This window comes from Dendrobates tinctorius, unplaced genomic scaffold (assembly GCF_039654945.1).
Source record: "Dendrobates tinctorius isolate UK_male_01 unplaced genomic scaffold, ASM3965494v1 ptg000094l, whole genome shotgun sequence".
Taxonomy (NCBI): Eukaryota; Metazoa; Chordata; class Amphibia; order Anura; family Dendrobatidae; genus Dendrobates; species Dendrobates tinctorius.
Window position 1 is genome coordinate 7266514 of NW_027361762.1, and position 24275 is coordinate 7290788.

The 24275-nt window shown below is 47.2% G+C and overlaps 1 protein-coding gene across 1 annotated transcript in view; it reads right to left on the minus strand.

Moving 5' to 3' along the window:
- GRIN2B (glutamate ionotropic receptor NMDA type subunit 2B) overlaps window positions 1-24275 on the minus strand; it is a 1039682-nt gene that overhangs the window by 52375 nt on the left and 963032 nt on the right. The window contains exon 11 of the mRNA XM_073586666.1: window positions 768-928. Within this exon, the coding sequence (XP_073442767.1) occupies window positions 768-928 (161 nt within the window). The remainder of the gene's footprint in view (window positions 1-767; window positions 929-24275) is intronic.

Below are 24275 nucleotides of genomic sequence, written 5' to 3' on the forward strand. Positions count from 1 at the left end.
ACGGACACATGGATGACAAAGATGGTAAAAATGGACACACGGATGACACGATAATAAAAACGGACACACGGATGACACGATAATAAAAACGGACACACGGATGACACACTGATGGTAAAAATGGACACGAATGACACAGATAGTAAAAACGGACACAAAGATGACACACTGATGGTAAAAATAGACACATGGATGACACAATGATGATAAAAACGGATACACGGATGACACACTGATGGTAAAAACAGACACACGGAGGACATACTGAAGGTAAAAATGGGCTCAAATGACACAGATAGTAAAAAAGGACACAAGGAGGACACACTGATGGTAATAACAGACACACAGAGGACACACTGATGGTAAAAACAGACACACGGAGGACACACTGATGGTAAAAATGGGCGCAAATGACACAGATAGTAAAAACGGACACACGGATGACACACTGATGATGAAAACGGACACACAGATGACACAGATAGTAAAAACAGACACATGGATGACACTGATGACAAAAACAGACACACGGATGACACACTGATGGTAAAAATGGACATGCAGACCAAACACCAAGGACAGGCTGATACAAAACACTGATGACACAAGTACTATTTTTGCATGTATGTGATTAATAATGGACATATGAATGAGGCCTTGTATTGAGTGTTTAAACAGTCAATTAGTCAGAGATTTGGGCCGTAGTTTGAAGAAATTCTCTGTCTTCTTTTATTTTCTGGTTCCATTGTGCTCTAAACACAACTTACCCAGTTTTTAAAGAAAGTAAAGCATCTTGCACGGATCGCTGGTTGAATTTCACCATGTATGTATGCATCTCGAGGTAGTTGTTACGGATATTTCTTTCTGTGCTGCCATTTGGGACAGTACCAAAACGGAAGGCGGGAGAAAAATCATTGGGTCTTTGAAACTGAAACAAAATGAGAAAAGTTCAGTCTGTATCAAAGGAAAAACAAATATAAAATAATAGATAAATTACTTAGTTACATTAAAGGAGATCTGTCAGAAGGTTTCTGCTATGTGATCGGAGAACAGCATGGAGCAGAGACCCTGATTCCAGACATGTGTTACTTACTAGGCTGTATCAATAAATTCAATGTTTCATCAGCAGGAGATTATCACTATGTGACTAGTTGCCTCGTGGTCCATCCATGACCCAAGACTGATTAGCAGCTTTCTGCCACTGTATAGTGCACACAGAAAGCTGTGATGGGGGAGGGGATATACAGGGATCAGCATTTCATGCTCCGCTAAATCCACAGCAGAGAAAACTGTGTTTTGTCCCAACTATTATACCCAATAAACTGAAGGAATCATCACTGGAGTCAGGGAATCTGTCTCTACATCATGCTACTGTGAATTAGAGTATTAGATTTAGGCTAGATTCCTTGACATAAAGATCACAGTGCTGTATTTTAGTATTGCATCTAATGATTGGGGTCAGGTTGCGACCCATGAGCTACTGAGACCATGATGTAACTTCTGATTTTTGCTAATTGCATGCAATGTTACCCAGGTAGACTGAAGTGCAAGTTATGTGCAAACAGACTGCATTGATGTATCCATCCATACAAATGTACAGAATGTATATTTTTTTAAACACTCAAAAGCAAACACAGACAGTAGAGAGCCCCTGTGCAAGAACAGGGTATGGGCCCTTTGCAGCCCAAAAGCTCCTCATAATGCACAATTCCATATGGTTTGGAGCAGATAATGGCCCTCTTAAAGGGGTTGTGTGGGCTTTCTGTATAATTTGCGTTTGTACCTAGGTTGCCGAATGCTGACAATTTGTAATATACTCCCTGTCAGTATTTTGCATGGTGGCCTGTGTGTTGGAAGGTCGTGGGAGTAGACCAGATTCCTGAAGAGCAGATGGTGAGGCCATGGACCTGAAGGCCTGTGTGTTGGAAGGTCCCATGAGGGGATGGACTTCCTGAATAGCACAAGAAGAGGCCATGGACCGGGATGGTTGCTGTGTTGGAAGGTCCCACAAGTGGACTGGATTCCTGAAGAGCATAGGGTGAGACCATGTGTGTGCAGAGCCTGTCACGGCACTGAATTGGGGACTCTACAGACCTTCTGAGGGTCTGGACTGTCGGGAGTGCCCTTGTCCCAAGGCATCTGCTAAGACAGTGATCCCAGTATGGCAGTTTCCCCGGGAGAGAGGACTGACGGGGAGCCAGCGTGTGGAGCAGGAGCTCCTGTAAGGTAACTCCAGACAAGAGGGTTATGGGCAGACAAGCAACTGCCATTGGAACAGACAATTGGTGCTTGTCTTGTTGTGTTCCATGGATGTGAATGAACTGTGCTGTCACCCACGGTAACTGGACAGAGTATGGTCAAGCGTGTTTAGAGACTGCAACTTAATGTCGTGTTCCATGGACGTAAAGTAATGGACTATGCGTGGTGTGGTTTATGATGATTAAATAAACCCAAATAAGACTGTTTATGTGAGAAACCGTGCCTGTGTGCCTTAATCCCGTTGCCAAGCGAGTGTCCCCCAATACATTCAGTAAGCGCTATTTTACACTAGGTATCATACACAGTCAAGTGAGCAGCTTTCATGTGATCTCCTGATTCTGGAGGAGCTGCTCACTCATCAACTATAGTTTTCCTGTCTGCCAGAGACTGGTCGTAAACTCCCCCAGTATCTGCCAGACCCTCCCCCCTAATGCTCCAGCTTCACCATCCCTCATAATAATAATAATAATCTTTATTTATATAGTGCTAACATATTCAGCAGTGCTTTACAATTCAACAGTTCATATATAAGTCATAATTAACAATGTTAAAGATAATACAATAATTAAAGCAAAAATAATGACGACCCTGCTCTTCAGAGCTTACAATCTACAGTGAGGTGGGAGTGATGCAAAGAACAGATGCGTATTTACAATGATGGTACAGCCATCTTGAGTGAATGGGGACAAGTAAAGGCTGCATGAGGTTGTCACCAGCCAGCATGCGTGGTGCTTTTTGGTGCGGAGGAGTTGGATGGAGAGTTATGTTCAGAGAAAGTGAATGCTCTATACTGTATATATGTAAAAGGATTTTGATCAGGGAGAGTAATAGGCCACTCTAAACAGATGTGTTTTTAGGGACCGACTAAAACTGTATAAGTTGTGGTTAGTCCTGATTTCTTGGGGTAGAGCATTCCAGAGGATTGGTGCAACTTGTGAAAAATCTTGAAACCGGGAGTGGGAGGTACAGATTAGTGTGGATGTTAGTCAAAAGTCGCATGTGGAGCATAAAAACGGTTATCCATCCATCCCTCCCTCATCCATCCATCCACATACACATCCATACACACACCATTATAGACAGAGGTGAGGCAGCAGCTGAGGTCTATTATGAGATATACATACGTGGCCGAAATTTTTGGTACCCCTCGTTTAATGACAGAAAAACACACAATGGTCACAGACATAACTTGAATCTGACTAAAGTAATAATAAATACATCTATGATAATGAACAAATGAAAGTCAGACATTGCTTTTCAACCATGCTTCCACAGAATTAAAAAAAAATAAAACTCATGAAATAGGCCTGGACAGAAATGATGGTACTCCTGAAAATAATGTGACAAAAGGGACATGGTAAATCTAGGTGTGTCCATTAATTAGCATCACAGGTGTCTATAATCTTGGAATCAGTGAGTGGGCCTGTATATAGGGCTCCAGATACTCACTGTGCTGTTTGGTGACATGGTGTGTATCACACTCAACATGGACCAGAGGAAGCAAAGGAAAGTATTGTCTCAGGAGATTAGAAAGAAAATTGTAGTCAAACATGTTAAAGGTAAAAGTTAAAAGACCATCTCCAAGCAGCTTAATATTCCTGTGACTACAGTTGCACATAATATTCAGAAATTTAAGCTCCATGGGTCTGTAGCTATCCTCCCTGGACGTTGCCACCGAAGGAAAACTGATGACAAATCAAAGAGACGGATAATACGAATGGTAACAAAAGAGTCCAGAAAAACTTCTAAACAGATTAACCCCTTAGCGACCGCCGATACGCCTTTTAACGGCGGTAATTAAATGTATATAAACCACAGCGCCGCTAATTCACGGCGCTGTGGAAAACGTGAATAGCGCCCCCCAGTGTCGGATTTTTCCTGGGGTCTCGGCAGCCGGGGGTAGCCGAGACCCCAGAGAACATGAATTGGTCGGTTTTTACTGACCCCGCTTTTGCGATCGCCGTTATTAACCCTACAACGGCGACCGCAAAAAAAAAGCCGCGATTTTGCATTAAATTTCTCTTTCCTCTGATGTGATCGCACATCAGAGGAGAGAGAACTAGGGTCCCTGATCCTAGCCCTGGTACCTCTCCGTGGTCCAGGGTCCCCGCCTGCTGGTCCCGCCGGCATCCTCCAGTGGGCGCCGCCATCTTGGATCCGGAAGAAAATGGCGGATGCATGCGCAGTGCGCTCGCCGGGAATCTGCCGGCTCCGGCTGGCAGATTCCATTCATTCATTTTGATCACTATGATAAACTATCATGGTGATCAAAATAAAAAAAATAGTACATAACCCCCCCCCGTTTATCACCCCCTTAGTTAGGCCAACAAAACAAAATAAAGAAAATATTTTTTTTCCAGTTTTCCATTAGGGTTAGAGTTAGGGCTAGGGTTAGGGCTAGGGTTAGGGTTAGGGCTAGGGCTAGGTTTAGGGCTAGGGTTAGGGCTAGGGTTAGGGTTAGGGCTAGGGTTAGAATTAGGGTTAGGGCGTACTAGGATTAGGGTTAGAATTATGATTAGGGATTAGGGTTGGGATTAGGGTTAGGGTTGGGATTAGGGTTAGGGGTGTGTTGGGGTTAGGGTTGGAGCGAGAATTGAGGGGTTTCCACTATTTACCAACTTTGGGGGGTCTAAAAATTGGGGTCTAAAAATCACTTTTGTGGAAATAAAAAAGACTTTTTATTTTCACGCCAGGGCGTTTATAAACTTCTGTGAAGTGCTTGGGGGTTCAAAGTGCTCACCACACATCTAGATAAGCTCCATGGGGGGTCTAATTTCCTAAATGGGGTCACTTGTGGGGAGTTTCCACTGTTTAGGCCCATCAGGGGCTCTGCAAAAGCAACATGACGCCCGCAGACCATTCCATCAAAGTCTGCATTCCAAAATGGCACTCCTTCCCTTCCAAGCTCTCCCATGCGCCCAAACAGTGGTTTCCCCCACATATGGGGTATAGCGTACTCAGGACAAATCGCACAACAACTGTGGGGGTATGAATTCTCCTGTTACCCTTGTAAAAATAAAAATTTGGGGGCGAAAATATCATTTTTGTGGAAAAAAATTGATTTTTTAATTTTCACGGCTCTACGTTATAAGCTTCTGTGAAGCACTTGAAGGTTCAAAGTGCTCACCACACATCTACATAAGTTCCTTAATGGGTCTAGGTTCCAAAATGGGGTCACTTGTTGGAGGTTTCCCCTGTTTAGGCACATTAAGGGCTCTCCGAATGCAACATGGCATCCGATCTCAATTCCAGCTAATTCTGCGTTGAAAAAGTCAAATGGCGCTCCATCCCTTGCAAGCTCTGCCGTGTGCTGAAAAAGTGGTTTACCCCCACATATGGGTTATCGGCGTATTCAGGAGAAATTGTACAACAAATTTTGTTGTTGATTTTCTCTTTTAACACTTGTGAAAATAAATAAAATTGGTTCTGAAGTAAATTTTTTGCAAAAAAAAGTTAAATGTTAATTTTTTCCTTCCACATTGCTTTAGCTCCTGTGAAGCACGTAAAGGGTGGTTTTGAGCACCTTTAGGCATCTAGTTTTTAGAATGGTGCCACTTTTGGGTATTCTCTGTTATGTACACCCCTCAAAATGACTTTAAATATGATGTGGTCCCTAAAAAAATGGTTTTGTAACTTTTGTTGTAAAAATGAGAAATCGCTGGACAACTTTTAACCCTTATAACTTCCTAACAAAAAAAAATTTTGCTTCCAAAATTGTGCTGATGTAAAGTAGACACATGGGAAATGTTATTTATTAAGAAATTTGTGTGACATATCTCTCTGATTTAAGGGCATAAAAATTTAAAGTTTTAAAATTGCAAAATTTTCACCATATTTCCAATTTTTTCATAAATAAACACAAGACTTATTGAAGAAATTTTACCACTGTCATGAAGTACAATATGTCACGAAAAAACATTCTCAGAATCAGCGGGATCCATTAAAGCGTTCCAGAGTTATAACCTCATAAAGGGACAGTGGTCAGAATTGTAAAAATTGGCCTGGTCATTAAGCTGCAAACTGGCTCTGTCGCTAAGGGGTTAAAGGTGAACGTCAAGCTCAAGGAACATCAGTGTCAGATGGCATGATCTGTCGTTGTATGAGCCAAAGTGGACTTCATGTGAGGCGACCGAGGCAGACACCATTGTTGAAAAGAAATCATAAAAAATCCAGACTGGAATTTGACAAACTACATGTTTCCAAGCCATAAAGCTTCTGGGAGAATGTCCTATGGACAGATGAGACAAAAATGGAACTTTTTGGCAAGGCACATCAGCTCTACATTCACTATCGGAAAAATGAAGCATATCAAGAAAAGAACACTGTCCCTACTGTGAAACATGGAGGAGGCTCTGTTATGTTCTGGGGCTGCTTTTCTGCACCTGGCACAGGGTGTCTAGAATCTGTGCAGGGTACAATGAAATCTCAAGACTATCAAGGGATTCTAGAGAGAAATGTGCAGCCTAGTGTCAGAAAGCTTGGTTTAAGTCACAGCTCATGGGTCTTGCAATAGGATAATGACCCAAAACACAGCTAAAAACATCCAAGAATGGTTAAGAGGAAAGCATTGGACTATTCTGAAGTGGCCTTCTATGATCCCTGACCTAAATCCTATTGAGCATCTTTGGAAAGAGCTGAAGCATGCTGTCTGGAAAAGGCAATCTTCAAACACAAGACAACTGGAGCAGTTTGTTCTTAAGGAGTGGGCAAAATACCTGTCGAGAGGTGCAGAAGTTTCATTGACAGTTACAGGAATCATTTGATTGCAGGGATTGCTTCAAAAGGTTGTGCAACAAAATATTAAAGGGAACCTGTCACCCCCCCAGGCGGTTTTAACTAAAAGAGCCACCTTGTGCAGCACTAATGCGGCATTCTGTCAAGGTGGCTCTTCTATTTGGCGTCCTTTCCACCCCTGAAATAATTGTTTTTATAATTTGTCCATCATACCTGTAGTTTGTCCGGGGGGCAGGTCTTTCCCCCGGACACAGATGCCTCACATCCATCAGTCATTTCCTCCTTTCCTGTGGGCACCGCCTCCTCAGCGTTCACTTATTTTACTGGCGCCTGTGCTGTAATCTTTTTTTCTTGGGCATGCGCAGATAGTGCTGCCCATCCACTGACATCACATGATGTCTTCCTTATCGCGCCTGCGTGGGCGCGTGGCGCGAGATCCCGCCCCACAGTCTCTTCTGATTTATTCACACTGCGGGACAGGGAATCTTGGGCATGCGCAGTAGTTCTCTGCAGCTCTCCCTCAAATCCCTATGCCTCTTTCCTACTCTGCAGCATCATAGGAATCATCAGCTCATCACAGAGGCGTCTGTGTCCAGGGGGAAAGACCTGCCCCCCCGGACAAACTACAGGGACATGTGAAGCTCTATCACCACTGTGGATGTGATGTGGGGACATGTGAGGCTCTGTAACCACTGTGGATGTGATGTGGGGACATGTGAGGCTCTGTCACCACTGTGGATGTGATGTGGAGACGTGTGAGGCTCTACCACCTCTGTGGATGTGATGTGGGGACATGTGAAGCTCTGTCACCACTGTGGATGTGATGTGGGGACATGTGCCGCTCTGTCAACACTGTGTATGTGATGTGGAGACATGTGATGCTCTATCACCACTGTGGATGTGATGTGGAGACATGTGAGGCTCTATCACCACTGTGGATGTGATGTGGGGACATGAGGCTCTATCATCACTGTGGATGTGATATGGAGACATGTGAGGCTCTGTCACCACTGTGGATGTGATGTGGGGACATGTGAGGCTCTATCACCACTGTGGATGTGACGTGGAGACATGTGATGCTCTATCACCACTGTGGATGTGATGTGGAGACATGTGAGGCTCTGTCACCACTGTGGATGTGATGTGGAGACGTGTGAGGCTCTACCACCTCTGTGGATGTGATGTGGGGAGATGTGAAGCTCTGTCACCACTGTGGATGTGATGTGGGGACATGTGCCGCTCTGTCACCACTGTGGATGTGATGTGGAGACATGTGATGCTCTATCACCACTGTGGATGTGATGTGGAGACATGTGAGGCTCTATCACCACTGTGGATGTGATGTGGGGACATGAGGCTCTATCATCACTGTGGATGTGATATGGAGACATGTGAGGCTCTGTCACCACAGTGGATGTGATGTGGGGACATGTGAGGCTCTTTCACCACTGTGGATGTGATGTGGGGACGTGTGAGGCTCTGTCACCACTGTGGATGTGATGTGCAGACGTGTGAGGCTCTGTCACCACTGTGGATGTGATGTGGAGACGTGTGAGGCTCTGTCACCACTGTGGATGTGATGTGGAGACATGTGAGGCTCTGTCACCACTGTGGATGTGATGTGGGGACATGTGAGGCTCTGTCACCACTGTGGATGTGATGTGGGGACATGTGAGGCTCTGTCACCACTGTGGATGTGATGTGGAGACGTGTGAGGCTCTGTCACCACTGTGGATGTGATGTGGGGACGTGTGAGGCTCTATCACCACTGTGGAGGTGATGTGGAGACGTGTGAGGCTCTATCACCACTGTGGAGGTGATGTGGGGACATGTGAGGCTCTGTCACCACTGTGGATGTGATGTGGGGACGTGTGAGGCTCTGTCACCACTGTGGATGTGATGTGGAGACGTGTGAGGCTCTGTCACCACTGTGGATGTGATGTGGAGACGTGTGAAGCTCTATCACCACTGTGGAGGTGATGTGGGGACATGTGAGGCTCTGTCACCACTGTGGATGTGATGTGGAGACGTGTGAGGCTCTGTCACCACTGTGGATGTGATGTGGAGACGTGTGAGGCTCTGTCACCACTGTGGATGTGATGTGGAGACGTGTGAGGCTCTGTCACCACTGTGGATGTGATGTGGAGACGTGTGAGGCTCTGTCACCACTGTGGATGTGATGTGGAGACGTGTGAGGCTCTATCACCACTGTGGAGGTGATGTGGGGACATGTGAGGCTCTGTCACCACTGTGGATGTGATGTGGAGACATGTGATGCTCTATCACCACTGTGGATGTGATGTGGAGACATGTGAGGCTCTATCACCACTGTGGATGTGATGTGGGGACATGAGGCTCTATCATCACTGTGGATGTGATATGGAGACATGTGAGGCTCTGTCACCACAGTGGATGTGATGTGGGGACATGTGAGGCTCTTTCACCACTGTGGATGTGATGTGGGGACATGTGAGGCTCTGTCACCACTGTGGATGTGATGTGCAGACGTGTGAGGCTCTGTCACCACTGTGGATGTGATGTGGAGACGTGTGAGGCTCTGTCACCACTGTGGATGTGATGTGGAGACGTGTGAGGCTCTGTCACCACTGTGGATGTGATGTGGGGACATGTGAGGCTCTGTCACCACTGTGGATGTGATGTGGGGACATGTGAGGCTCTGTCACCACTGTGGATGTGATGTGGAGACGTGTGAGGCTCTGTCACCACTGTGGATGTGATGTGGGGACGTGTGAGGCTCTATCACCACTGTGGATGTGATGTGGAGACGTGTGAGGCTCTACCACCTCTGTGGATGTGATGTGGGGAGATGTGAAGCTCTGTCACCACTGTGGATGTGATGTGGGGACATGTGCCGCTCTGTCACCACTGTGGATGTGATGTGGAGACATGTGATGCTCTATCACCACTGTGGATGTGATGTGGAGACATGTGAGGCTCTATCACCACTGTGGATGTGATGTGGGGACATGAGGCTCTATCATCACTGTGGATGTGATATGGAGACATGTGAGGCTCTGTCACCACAGTGGATGTGATGTGGGGACATGTGAGGCTCTTTCACCACTGTGGATGTGATGTGGGGACGTGTGAGGCTCTGTCACCACTGTGGATGTGATGTGCAGACGTGTGAGGCTCTGTCACCACTGTGGATGTGATGTGGAGACGTGTGAGGCTCTGTCACCACTGTGGATGTGATGTGGAGACATGTGAGGCTCTGTCACCACTGTGGATGTGATGTGGGGACATGTGAGGCTCTGTCACCACTGTGGATGTGATGTGGGGACATGTGAGGCTCTGTCACCACTGTGGATGTGATGTGGAGACGTGTGAGGCTCTGTCACCACTGTGGATGTGATGTGGGGACGTGTGAGGCTCTATCACCACTGTGGAGGTGATGTGGAGACGTGTGAGGCTCTATCACCACTGTGGAGGTGATGTGGGGACATGTGAGGCTCTGTCACCACTGTGGATGTGATGTGGGGACGTGTGAGGCTCTGTCACCACTGTGGATGTGATGTGGAGACGTGTGAGGCTCTGTCACCACTGTGGATGTGATGTGGAGACGTGTGAGGCTCTATCACCACTGTGGAGGTGATGTGGGGACATGTGAGGCTCTGTCACCACTGTGGATGTGATGTGGAGACGTGTGAGGCTCTGTCACCACTGTGGATGTGATGTGGAGACGTGTGAGGCTCTGTCACCACTGTGGATGTGATGTGGAGACGTGTGAGGCTCTGTCACCACTGTGGATGTGATGTGGAGACGTGTGAGGCTCTGTCACCACTGTGGATGTGATGTGGAGACGTGTGAGGCTCTATCACCACTGTGGAGGTGATGTGGGGACATGTGAGGCTCTGTCACCACTGTGGATGTGATGTGGAGACATGTGATGCTCTATCACCACTGTGGATGTGATGTGGAGACATGTGAGGCTCTATCACCACTGTGGATGTGATGTGGGGACATGAGGCTCTATCATCACTGTGGATGTGATATGGAGACATGTGAGGCTCTGTCACCACAGTGGATGTGATGTGGGGACATGTGAGGCTCTTTCACCACTGTGGATGTGATGTGGGGACATGTGAGGCTCTGTCACCACTGTGGATGTGATGTGCAGACGTGTGAGGCTCTGTCACCACTGTGGATGTGATGTGGAGACGTGTGAGGCTCTGTCACCACTGTGGATGTGATGTGGAGACATGTGAGGCTCTGTCACCACTGTGGATGTGATGTGGGGACATGTGAGGCTCTGTCACCACTGTGGATGTGATGTGGAGACGTGTGAGGCTCTGTCACCACTGTGGATGTGATGTGGGGACGTGTGAGGCTCTATCACCACTGTGGAGGTGATGTGGAGACGTGTGAGGCTCTATCACCACTGTGGAGGTGATGTGGGGACATGTGAGGCTCTGTCACCACTGTGGATGTGATGTGGGGACGTGTGAGGCTCTGTCACCACTGTGGATGTGATGTGGAGACGTGTGAGGCTCTGTCACCACTGTGGATGTGATGTGGAGACGTGTGAGGCTCTATCACCACTGTGGAGGTGATCTGGGGACATGTGAGGCTCTGTCACCACTGTGGATGTGATGTGGAGACGTGTGAGGCTCTGTCACCACTGTGGATGTGATGTGGAGACGTGTGAGGCTCTGTCACCACTGTGGATGTGATGTGGAGACGTGTGAGGCTCTGTCACCACTGTGGATGTGATGTGGAGACGTGTGAGGCTCTGTCACCACTGTGGATGTGATGTGGAGACGTGTGAGGCTCTGTCACCACTGTGGATGTGATGTGGAGACGTGTGAGGCTCTGTCACCACTGTGGATGTGATGTGGAGACGTGTGAGGCTCTGTCACCACTGTGGATGTGATGTGGAGACGTGTGAGGCTCTGTCACCACTGTGGATGTGATGTGGAGACGTGTGAGGCTCTGTCACCACTGTGGATGTGATGTGGAGACGTGTGAGACTCTGTCACCACTGTGGATGTGATGTGGAGTGCAGTGATTGTGCTGCTTTCCACAGATGAGGAACAGGATCGCTGCTCTATTATTTACAATACTGAAATAATCACGATAGAGGTCAGCGCAGGAGCAGATTACTGACAGCCAATGAGTGTGCAGAGGGCGGGGCTGGACACTGAGGCTGGGCGGTGCCAGTTCTGGCTGTGATGTTAGATAATTAAGCACAGGGAGCTGTAAAGTTTGGTAGAGTTGCAGGTAAACAAAGTGGGTGCAAGGAATTAAATGAAATTCAGGAGGAATCAAACAAAATGTGTAGGGGTGTTGTATATTACAATTTAGCGCAGATGAGCTTAAAAAAAATTGGATTTAATACTTGGGCCCTGTGGGGCTACACAGGTTGCACCAATAGTATGTCCGACCCAGAATATGCTGCTAGATCAACCAAAATTCACTATGAAAATACTGACATCCCGCTTATCTCCGGCAAGATAACTACAGTGCCTATAATTATAACCTGCAGTAATATATTTTGTAATGTTTTAATTTATGATCATAAATGATTGATAAAGTCCATTCCTATCGTAGGGTTTGCACATATGACGTTACTGTGTTGCTATTAAAAATGCATTACTTTTTTGTCTTCTTATTTTGGATTCTATTTTTCAATGCTATTGTTTAAAATTAGGGCATGGTTATTACTTGCATAAATGCATTATTCATTAAAAAGCCAAACTACAGCTTTCCAACAAAGCATGAAATTCTACTGAAATTAAATTAGGATTTCATTAAAGATAACAATCCCACAATCCTCTGCTCATGCCGGGAAGAATAATTGGTTCAGAGAGTCTTTTACTGGCAATAAATATGGTCATTTTCTCTTGCTAATCTCTGCGAGGTTGTAAAATTTTAACCTCCTTGTTTTATGGTAGATGCTGTCAATTCCAGATTCTTTATAATCAAAGGAAGTGTTAAAGATTTATTTGACAGATTCGCACTCCAAGAAGGATTAATTAGGTATAGTAACTCAATTTTAAGCATTCTGGTCTATGAAGAAAAATGTGCTTCACACTGACTTCTAAATCAGGACAGTGCAAACTGTACACAGTGTCATGATTTCCCCGTATTCCCCATGCGAGTAAGTGGTCATTCAACCTTATGTAGGCAATTTGCATACTTGCAGTCAAAAGCAGACTAGCCTCATCTATCTTCTCTTCTTTCTCTTCTATTGAGAGAAACTAGTGGGTACATCAACTTATGGAAGGACAGGAGTATGATGCCATAATTCATCTAATTTATGGCATTCCTTATGTCACAAATCTTACTCCAGTCAGTGACATGGTGATTGGATTAATGAATGAGAAGTATCTTACACTGTCATGCTCCCTCATCAAGACTGGTGAGAAAATTGCTAGTCTTGATGAATTGGGGCTGATAACATTGATATCAAAATAGCTTAATTCAGTCACTATTTGGCAGCGTTATTTTATAGTCAATAAAAGGTGGTATTATTAGTTAAAGAGGTTGTCCACTACTTTTTCATCGATGACCTATCCTTAGAATCGACCAGGATCCTACACCCGACACCCCCCCAATAAGCTGTTGTCGGTGTTGGCTGTAAGTGCCCTTTGGCGGAGCTGGTAGTGGCCGAGGCTTCTACTGCACATCCTATTAAAATCAATAGGAAGCCGATGTGTAGTACCTTGTGGCTGCCACTGTCAGAAGACGACCAGCTCCACAAGTGAGTACTTCTGGCTGACAACAACACCTGATTGATGGGTGTGTCGGTGTTAGTACCCAGTCTATTAGACATTGATGATCTATCCTGAGGATAGGTCAATCAAAAAGTAGTGGACAACCTTTTTATTAGATTGAACTAGAGTTGAGCGAAACGGGTCGAAAAATTTCAAAAGTCGCCGACTTTTGGCAAAGTCGGGTTTCATGAAACGAAACCCGACCCTAGGATGAGGTCGGCCACGAGGTCGGCGACTTACGCGCCAAAGTCGCGTTTCAAAAGTTTGTTTTGCGCTCTTTTTCAGCCAATCAGGATCCACGGACACTGTGGGCAACGTGATGACATAGGCAGGGGTCACCACCATCTTTCAGAAGGGCATGCAAGTGATTGGCTTGCTTTGGTGGGTGTCACAGGGGGTATAAAAGGGCGTGCACGCCGACCGCCATCTTACTTCTGCCGATCTCAGTATAGGGAGAGGTTGCTGCTGATTCTGTAGGGAGAGCGTTAGGCAGGGAAGAAGACAAAAAAACTGCTTCTGCTGCTAGCGATTTGGCCTGCACAACACACCAGTCACTGTGTGTGCAGTGCAAGGGGAGGCTATATAGTGGTGTATCAGTGGTGTTGGTTGTTGGGCTGCCTTCTAAGGCTTCCTGACATTCCTGCATTGCTGTTTACCCACTGCTCCGCAAACTGCTTTTTTAAAAGCAATCCCAATTTTTTTTTTTTGTCCTGCTGAGAAGAAAAAAAAACTGCTTCTGCTGCTAGCAATTTGGCCTGCACAACACACCAGTCACTGTGTGTGCAGTGCAAGGGGAGGCTATATTGTGGTGTATCAGTGGTGTTGGTTGTTGGGCTGCCTTTTAAGGCTTCCTGAAAGGCTGGCATTGCTGTTTACCCACTGCTCTGCAAACTGCTTTTTTAAAAGCAATCCAATCTCCCTTATCCTCTAGTCACTTTTGTCACAGCTGTGCCATCGAGCCTGTCACATAGCGCTCAGATATTCATTGGGCCTCACACAATCCAAAAGTGTCCAGTGTCCAAAAGTGTGTGCAGAGATTCAAAATCTCCCGTATCCTCTAGTCACTTTTGTCACAGCTGTGCCATCGAGCCTGTCACATAGCGCTCAGATATTCATTGGGCCTCACACAATCCAAAAGTGTCCAGTGTCCAAAAGTGTGTGCAGAGATTCAAAATCTCCCTTATCCTCTAGTCACTTTTGTCACAGCTGTGACATCGAGCCTGTCACATAGCGCTCAGATATTCATTGGGCCTCACACAATCCAAAAGTGTCCAGTGTCCAAAAGTGTGTGCAGAGATTCAAAATCTCCCTTATCCTCTAGTCACTTTTGTCACAGCTGTGCCATCGAGCCTGTCACATAGCGCTCAGATATTCATTGGGCCTCACACAATCCAAAAGTGTACAGTGTCCAAAAGTGTGTGCAGAGATTCAAAATCTCCCTTATCCTCTAGTCACTTTTGTCACAGCTGTGCCATCGAGCCTGTCACATAGCGCTCAGATATTCATTGGGCCTCACACAATCCAAAAGTGTCCAGTGTCCAAAAGTGTGTGCAGAGATTCAAAATCTCCCTTATCCTCTAGTCACTTTTGTCACAGCTGTGCCATCGAGCCTGTCACATAGCGCTCAGATATTCATTGGGCCTCACACAATCCAAAAGTGTCCAGTGTCCAAAAGTGTGTGCAGAGATTCAAAATCTCCCTTATCCTCTAGTCACTTTTGTCGCAGCTGTGCCATCGAGCCTGTCACATAGCGCTCAGATATTCATTGGGCCTCACACAATCCAAAAGTGTCCAGTGTCCAAAAGTGTGTGCAGAGATTCAAAATCTCCCTTATCCTCTAGTCACTTTTGTCACAGCTGTGCCATCGAGCCTGTCACATAGCGCTCAGATATTCATTGGGCCTCACACAATCCAAAAGTGTCCAGTGTCCAAAAGTGTGCGCAGAGATTCAAAATCTCCCTTATCCTCTAGTCACTTTTGTCGCAGCTGTGCCATCGAGCCTGTCACATAGCGCTCAGATATTCATTGGGCCTCACACAATCCAAAAGTGTCCAGTGTCCAAAAGTGTGTGCAGAGATTCAAAATCTCCCTTATCCTCTAGTCACTATTGTCACAGCTGTGCCATCGAGCCTGTCACATAGCGCTCAGATATTCATTGGGCCTCACACAATCCAAAAGTGTCCAGTGTCCAAAAGTGTGTGCAGAGATTCAAAATCTCCCTTATCCTCTAGTCACTTTTGTCACAGCTGTGCCATCGAGCCTGTCACATAGCGCTCAGATATTCATTGGGCCTCACACAATCCAAAAGTGTCCAGTGTCCAAAAGTGTGTGCAGAGATTCAAAATCTCCCTTATCCTCTAGTCACTTTTGTCACAGCTGTGCCATTGAGCCTGTCACATAGCGCTCAGATATTCATTGGGCCCCACACAATCCAAAATTGTCCAGTGTCCAAAAGTGTGTGCAGAGATTCAAAATCTCCCTTATCCTCTAGTCACTTTTGTCACAGCTGTGCCATCGAGCCTGTCACATAGCGCTCAGATATTCATTGGGCCTCACACAATCCAAAAGTGTCTAGTGTCCAAATGTGTGTGCAGAGATTCAAAATCTCCCTTATCCTCTAGTCACTTTTGTCACAGCTGTGCCATAGAGCCTGTCACATAGCGCTCAGATATTCATTGGGCCTCACACAATCCAAAAGTGTCCAGTGTCCAAAAGTGTGTGCAGAGAATCAAAATCTCCCTTATCCTCTAGTCACTTTTGTCACAGCTGTGCCATCGAGCCGGTCACATAGCGCTCAGATATTCATTGGGCCTCACACAATCCAAAAGTGTCCAGTGTCCAAAAGTGTGTGCAGAGATTCAAAATCTCCCTTATCCTCTAGTCACTTTTGTCACAGCTGTGCCATCGAGCCTGTCACATAGCGCTCAGATATTCATTGGGCCTCACACAATCCAAAAGTGTCCAGTGTCCACAAGTGTGTGCAGAGATTCAAAATCTCCCTTATCCTCTAGTCACTTTGGTCACAGCTGTGCCATCGAGCCTGTCACATAGCGCTCAGATATTCATTGGGCCTCACGCAATCCAAAAGTGTCCAGTGTCCACAAGTGTCTGCAGAAATTCAAAATCTCCCCTGTCCTATAGACACCTTGTACCTTGTTTTACATTACTATATAGTTTGTTGGATTTTGTCTACATTTCTAACAAAAATGAGGAAGGCTGGTGGAAGAGGCCGTGGAATTGGGCGGGGGTTGGCAGCTGGTAATGATGGTGTTGGTGGTGGATCTGATGGTAGTGGCAAGAGCAAAATAGGACCGAATGCAGGAGGTGTTGAGCCTGCGTCATCGTCTGGCTACATAAGGCCTCGAACGCTTAGTTTTCTAGGAGTTGGCAAACCGCTTTTAAAGCCAGAGCATCAGGAAAAAGTTTTGTCTTACATTGCTGACTCAGCCTCCAGCTCTATCGCCTCCTCTTCTTCAGTTGTAAAAAGTAAAAGCACTGAGTCGTCATTGGAGGCTCATGTTCATGAACCACACCTTTCCTTGTGTCCTTCACCCCAACCAAGATTGAAGGATGACGCAGGCCATACTACTGATTACTCCATGGAGCTGTTTTCACATACCATGCCTGGATTATCAAGTCAAATGGTGAATTACCCAGGCCAAGATGAATCTGACATGGAGTGCACTGATGCACAGCCGCTGATGGATGATTCTGCTGGTACATTCACTCAGAGCACTACATTGTCCTCGCAGTGTACAGAGCCAGATTCTGACCCTGATGAGACTCAGGTGCCCCTTCCCGCACACTATACCACCATACACGGTGACACAGAGGAAGGTGCACATGACATAGAAGAGGAGGTGATGGATGACCCAGTTGTTGACCCAGATTGGCATCCATTGGGGGAAGAGGGTGCTGCTTCCAATAGCTCAGATGAGGAGCATCCACAGCAGACATCGACATCGCAACAGCTGTTATCTGGCAGGCCCGGAGCACTCCAAAGACAGGTTCCAAACATCAAAAGAGTTGCTGGACAGCTTGTCCAGAGGGTCAAAAGATCACAGCGTGCTAGGCCGCAAAATGTCTGCCAAAGTAGGAAGAGTGCAGTGTGGCACTTTTTTGACCAAAATCCTCATGATCAGGCCAAGGTTATCTGTAAGAAGTGCGCAAAGACCTTTAGCCGAGGGAAAAATCTGAAAAATTTGAATACCAGTTGCATGCTTAGACATTTAACCAGCATGCACTTGCAAGCGTGGACACAACACCAAACCTCAAGTGCCACATGTGCAACTGATCACAACGAAGGTAGTCAGCAACGCTACATTGTTTCCCCCACTGTAAGCCCACCGGTTAGCACAGCAGCAAATGTTGAGGTGTCGTTGCAAGGCCACAGCAGTCAGGGAATCCCACTGTTATATCAACAAAAGACTGATTCTAGGCCATCAGAAAGAACACCAACTCCATCACCATCATCAACCCTCTCTCAGTCCGCCCTGTCCACCGCTACTTCCACCATATGCAGCTCTCAAGTCCAGCTCACCCTCCCAGACAGTATGAGTAGGTCAAGAAAGTACTCAGTCTCTCATCCGCGTACACTGGGTTTGAACGCCCACATTGCCAAACTAATCTCGTTTGAGATGATGCCCTTTCGGTTGGTGGAAAGCACAGCTTTCCGCGAACTCATGGCCTATGCAGTACCACGCTATGACCTACCCAGTCGCCACTTCTCTCGCAAAGCCATCCCAGCCCTCCACCATCATGTGAAAGACCGCATTGTCCATGCACTCAAGCAGTCAGTGAGCGGAAAGGTGCACCTCACAACTGATGCATGGTCCAGTCGGCATGGCCAGGGCCGTTACGTGTCCATCACTGCGCACTGGGTTAATGTGGTGGATGCAGGGTCCACAGGGGACAGCGGTGGTGGGACAGTGCTGCCTAGCCCACGGTATAGGAAACAGTTGGCTGTAGGCGTTCGACCCTCCTCCTCCTCCAGAAGCGAAAGCTCGTCCACAGAGCGCAGTCGTACGAGCACTACATCTGCAGCTGCCACTGTTGCACACGATGTGTCCCCCTATCGAGCAGCTAGTGGAAAGCGTCAGCAGGCTTTGTTGCAGATGATGTGTTTGGGCAACAGACACACCGCCGAGGTGCTGGCCGAGTACTTGAAGCGACAAACTGAGTCATAGCTGGGCAGTGTACATCTTGAGGCAGGCAAGGTAGTTAGTGATAACGGCCGTAATTTTGTGGCAGCCATAGCCCTTTCAAAACTCAGCCACATACCTTGCTTGGCTCACACCTTGAACCTGGTGGTGCAGTGCTTCCTCAAAAATTATCCTGAGTTAACAGCCCTGCTCCAGAAGGTGCGAAGACTGTGCGCGCACATCCGCCGGTCGCCTGTACACTCCGTTCGTATGCAGAAGCTGCAGCGATTGCTCCACCTTCCCATCCACCGCCTCATTATCGACATTGCAACAAGGTGGAACTCCACCCTGCACATGGTGGAGCGGCTGTGCGAGCAGAGGCAGGCCATAATGCATTTGTGGGAGGATACACGGCCAGGCACTTTGAGAGCAGACATGGAGTTGACAGGTGTGCAGTGGTCGAAGCTGAAAGACCTCTGTAAAGTCCTTCAGTGTTTTGAGGAATGCACACGGCTGGTAAGCGCAGACGACGCCATCCTAAGCATGAGCATCCCACTTATGCGTCTGCTCATGCAAACTTTGACGCACCTTAAGGAGTAGGCGTCTGCAGCCAATGTTGATGAGGAGGAAGAGGAGGAGGGAATCCTTGATGACATTCAGCCATTGTCTGCTCAGGGACCTCTCCTGGACGAGGTGGAGGAAGAAGAGGAGGAGGAGGATGATGATGGGGATGATTACTTAGGGGAGGAGGATGCATCTCGTGGGGCAAGTGAAAATGTTGGCGTGGCAAGGTCTGGTACAGGGTTTGTGCGTGACTGGAGGGATGTGGATTTGCCAGAAAGTGCTCCTCCAACCAGCACTCGCAGTGCATCATTGACACCGGGAACATTGGCCCACATGTCAGATTATGCCTTGCAGATCCTAAAAAGGGACCCCCGCATTGCCAAAATGATGAACGATGACGACTACTGGTTGGCCAGCATCCTGGATCCACGCTATAAAGGCAAATTACAAAACATCATGCCACAGGAGAACCTTGACCTAATATTGGTTAATAAACAAGCAACTCTGGTAAATCGGTTGCTTGAGGCATTCCCAGCACACAGCAGCGGTGATGGTTCTCACACGAGCCGTACGGGCCGGGGGCAGCTTGGCAGAGGTATTCGTGGTGCACACAGCAGAAGTGGCGTTGGAGACAGGGGTTTCATGACAATGTTGTGGACTGATTTTTTAAATACCGCTCACACAACTGGTAATGCTGCATCGATGGAAAGTGACAGGAGACAGCAGTTGTCAACTATGGTTACAAACTACTTTTCCTCCCATATCGATGTTCTCCCACACAGGTCATTCCCCTTTGACTATTGGGCCGCTAAACTGGACACCTGGCCTGAATTGGCCCAATATGCCTTACAGGAGCTCGCTTGCCCAGCTGCAAGTGTGCTATCGTAAAGAGTCTTCAGTGCCGCTGGATCAATCCTGACAGAAAAAAGGACCCGTCTGTCAACCCAAAATGTGGATGATCTAACCTTCATTAAAATGAACCATGCATGGGTTTCCAAGGATTTTGTCCCACCTTCCCCTGATGACACATAGGGTGACAGAAAAATGGCTTGCTTTGGTCCACCTCTTCCTGGGACTTCACCTATTTCGCCTTTTGCATCAGCTGAATGTCCAACATCAACATATGCCACTTTCTAAAACTCCCTAACTGTGCTGCCCCCCCCCATGGCCGGGGTCACCACCTACAGCACGACACCGTGCAAGTGCCGTTGCCCTGGACAGGTGGGTAGGCCGACTCTTGGGCGCGGGCACTGGCACAGGGTCCCTCATAGTGCAATCAAGTGTCTCTGACGGTGGTGGTGCACACCCGCCGTCAGACACACCGCTGTACTATGAGGGGCCCAGTGCCAGTACCGACGCCCACGAGTGGGCCCCCCTTGCTTGGGCAGGGCCCCAGCATTTGCAATCTTTACCTCTCCCTGCTCCTCCGCTGTGTAATCTGGGCCGTCAAATCCATACTGTGCCTGACACCGTGTGAGCCTGCCTCCTGATGTATAGACATATATTTTGAATGTGTACGCTATCCATACATGTTATCTGGGGAAACGGTAACCTTTCTAACCTTTGTGCAATCACGTGCAATCCATACTGGGCCTAACACCGTCTGAGCCTGCCTCCTGAGACATATATTTTGAATGTGTACGCTATCCATACATGTTATCCGGGGATACGGTACCCTTTCTAACCTTTGTGCAATCACGTGCAATCCATACTGGGCCTAACACCGTCTGAGCCTGCCTCCTGAGACATATATTTTGAATGTGTACGCTATCCATACATGTTATCCGGGGATACGGTACCCTTTCTAACCTTTGTGCAATCACGTGCAATCCATACTGGGCCTAACACCGTCTGAGCCTGCCTCCTGAGACATATATTTTGAATTTGTACGCTATCCATACATGTTATCCGGGGATACGGTACCCTTTCTAACCTTTGTGCAATCACGTGCAATCCATACTGGGCCTAACACTGTCTGAGCCTGCCTCCTGAGACATATATTTTGAATGTGTACGCTATCCATACATGTTATCTGGGGAAACGGTACCCTTTCTAACCTTTGTGCAATCACGTGCAATCCATACTGGGCCTAACACCGTCTGAGCCTGCCTCCTGAGACATATATTTTGAATGTGTACGCTATCCATACATGTTATCCGGGGAAACGGTATCCTTTCTAACCTTTGTGCAATCACGTGCAATCCATACTGGGCCTAACACTGTCTGAGCCTGCCTCCTGAGACATATATTTTGAATGTGTACGCTATCCATACATGTTATCTGGGGATACGGTACCCTTTCTAACCTTTGTGCAATCACGTGCAATCCATACTGGGCCTAACACCGTCTGAGCCTGCCTCCTGAGACATATATTTTGAATGTGTACGCTATCCATACATGTTATCCGGGGATACGGTACACTTTCTAACCTTTGTGCAATCATGTGCAATCCATACTGGGTCTAACACCGTCTGAGCCTGCCTCATGAGACATATATTTTGAATGTGTACGCTATCCATACATGTTATCCGGGGATACGGTACCCTTTCTAACCTTTGTGCAATCACGTGCAATCCATACTGGGCCTAACACCGTCTGAGCCTGCCTCCTGAGACATATATTTTGAATGTGTACGCTATCCATACATGTTATCCGGGGAAACGGTACCCTTTCTAACCTTTGTGCAATCACGTGCAATCCATACTGGGCCTAACACCGTCTGAGCCTGCCTCCTGAGACATATATTTTGAATGTGTACGCTATCCATACATGTTATCCGGGGATACGGTACCCTTTCTAACCTTTGTGCAATCACGTGCAATCCATACTGGGCCTAACACCGTCTGAGCCTGCCTCCTGAGACATATATTTTGAATGTGTACGCTATCCATACATGTTATCCGGGGATACGGTACCCTTTCTCACCTTTGTGCAATCACGTGTAATCCATACTGGGCGTGAGAACGGCTGGCGAGCTGTTAAGCAAGCTACAGCACCTGTGGTTTGCACACGTAAGTTTTTCATTTTTTCAGGAATGACGGTTATGCCTAATTCCGGAACTGCGGTTGACCTGCACTTACTGGGAAATCATTGTTCGCGGGTAATAATTGTAATCAGTGATCCCCATCACTAACGTTGTTCAGCGGGTTATCTGCACCTGTAAGCGACAAACGCTGGCCTTTTCAGTGTAGCGCACATGCAGCCACGGACATGTAAGGGCATGACACACCAGTTATTGGCCAATCTCATGTGCCAGAGCCTCACGTGTCCCTCTAGTAAGCCGGACTCGGACCGCGGGGCATGACGGAGTCTCATTCGTTAACGGAATTAAGCTTGCAATGTGTGCATCTGTTCTGTAGCTGGCATGGTTGAGGTTTCCCAGGTGGAGTCGAATTTAACCGTAGGCTCCACTCCTGGTGGTGCCCTTCTGGACATTCCTTTAAGGTTCAGCTTTGCAACCATACTGCCCACGTAAAACAAACACTTTGCCTTCATGAACGCTGTTTGGAGGGTCATGACTCGTGGGAATAACGCCGCCCAATCAGTTAACCTGCTAGAGAGATCCTTCGTTGCTCCCAAGCATGACATCACACTCCCTAGGAAGAAGATAATGCTACTGTGGCGACCGTACTCCTGGGGGCGACACAAGTGCACTGATGCCCAGCCACTGCTCGATGAATCTGCTGGTACATTGACCCAGACCACTACATTACCCTCGCACGCTACCCGGCCTGAATCTGACCCTGATGAAACTCAGGTTACCCTTCCCATATACAGTTCCATCTTACACGGTGACAAAGAGGAAGCTGCAGATGAAAGTGCAGGTTCGGCCCACCCGCCATCAGACACACCACCGTACTATCAGGGGCCCTGTGCCCGTGCCGTCGCCAACGAGTGGGCCCCCCCTGCTTGCCCAGGATCACAGCACTTGCAAAGTTGAAATACTGTGCAGTGAGATGGAAGATGGGGATGACGAGGAGTCTAGACTAGTACAGGGATTCCCTAGCGAGGAGACTTATTTGATTGTTTTCAATGTTGGGACAGCAATTTTTGGGGAGCACTATACTCTGGAGAATGATAGATGGGGCCCACCATACACTGGAACATTCCAAAGGTGGACATCAGACACTGGAGCAGCATTTACAGGGCCCATTATACACTAGAGCATTAGAAATGGGGCCCATTATGTTTGGAGCATTATTTGGGCCCATAAGACAGTGGAGCTTCATCCATGGGGACCAACATATACTGTAGCATTATGTGGAGCTCATCATATACTGTTTCAAACATTATATGGGACCAATGATTCTGTATGGAGAAATAGATGGGCCTCGTCATGAGATGTAAAAAGTGAAGTATTTTTCATTGTACTATACCGCTATTTCTCTGCCGTATCGGAGCATGATGAGTTGTGGCATGTGTTAAAGGGGCGCTCTTTCGCCCAGGGCACATGAAAACCTGCAGCCAGCCCTCCCCCCCACAACTTTAGCCAAATAACCCCCATTTTTCAGTGCGTAACTTGTATTATGAAGTTAATTAAGGTTGACAAGCTTAAGTAAGAAGAATTGATGCTTTTGGCATTCAAATGGGCACTGTAGGTGTGTTTCCTGTCCTCCTCTCACTGCTGACTTTTATTCCCCATTGACTTACATTGGGTTTCGTGTTTCGGGACGACCCCGACTTTTCCCTATAATCGGACGATCTTGCTCGACCCGACTTTTGGAAAAGTCGGGTTTCACGAAACGAAACGCGACCCTAAAAAACCAAAAGTCGCTCAACTCTAGATTGAACCCATTGAAATAATCTACGTTACATTGTCAGCTTTAGTCCTCTGACATGA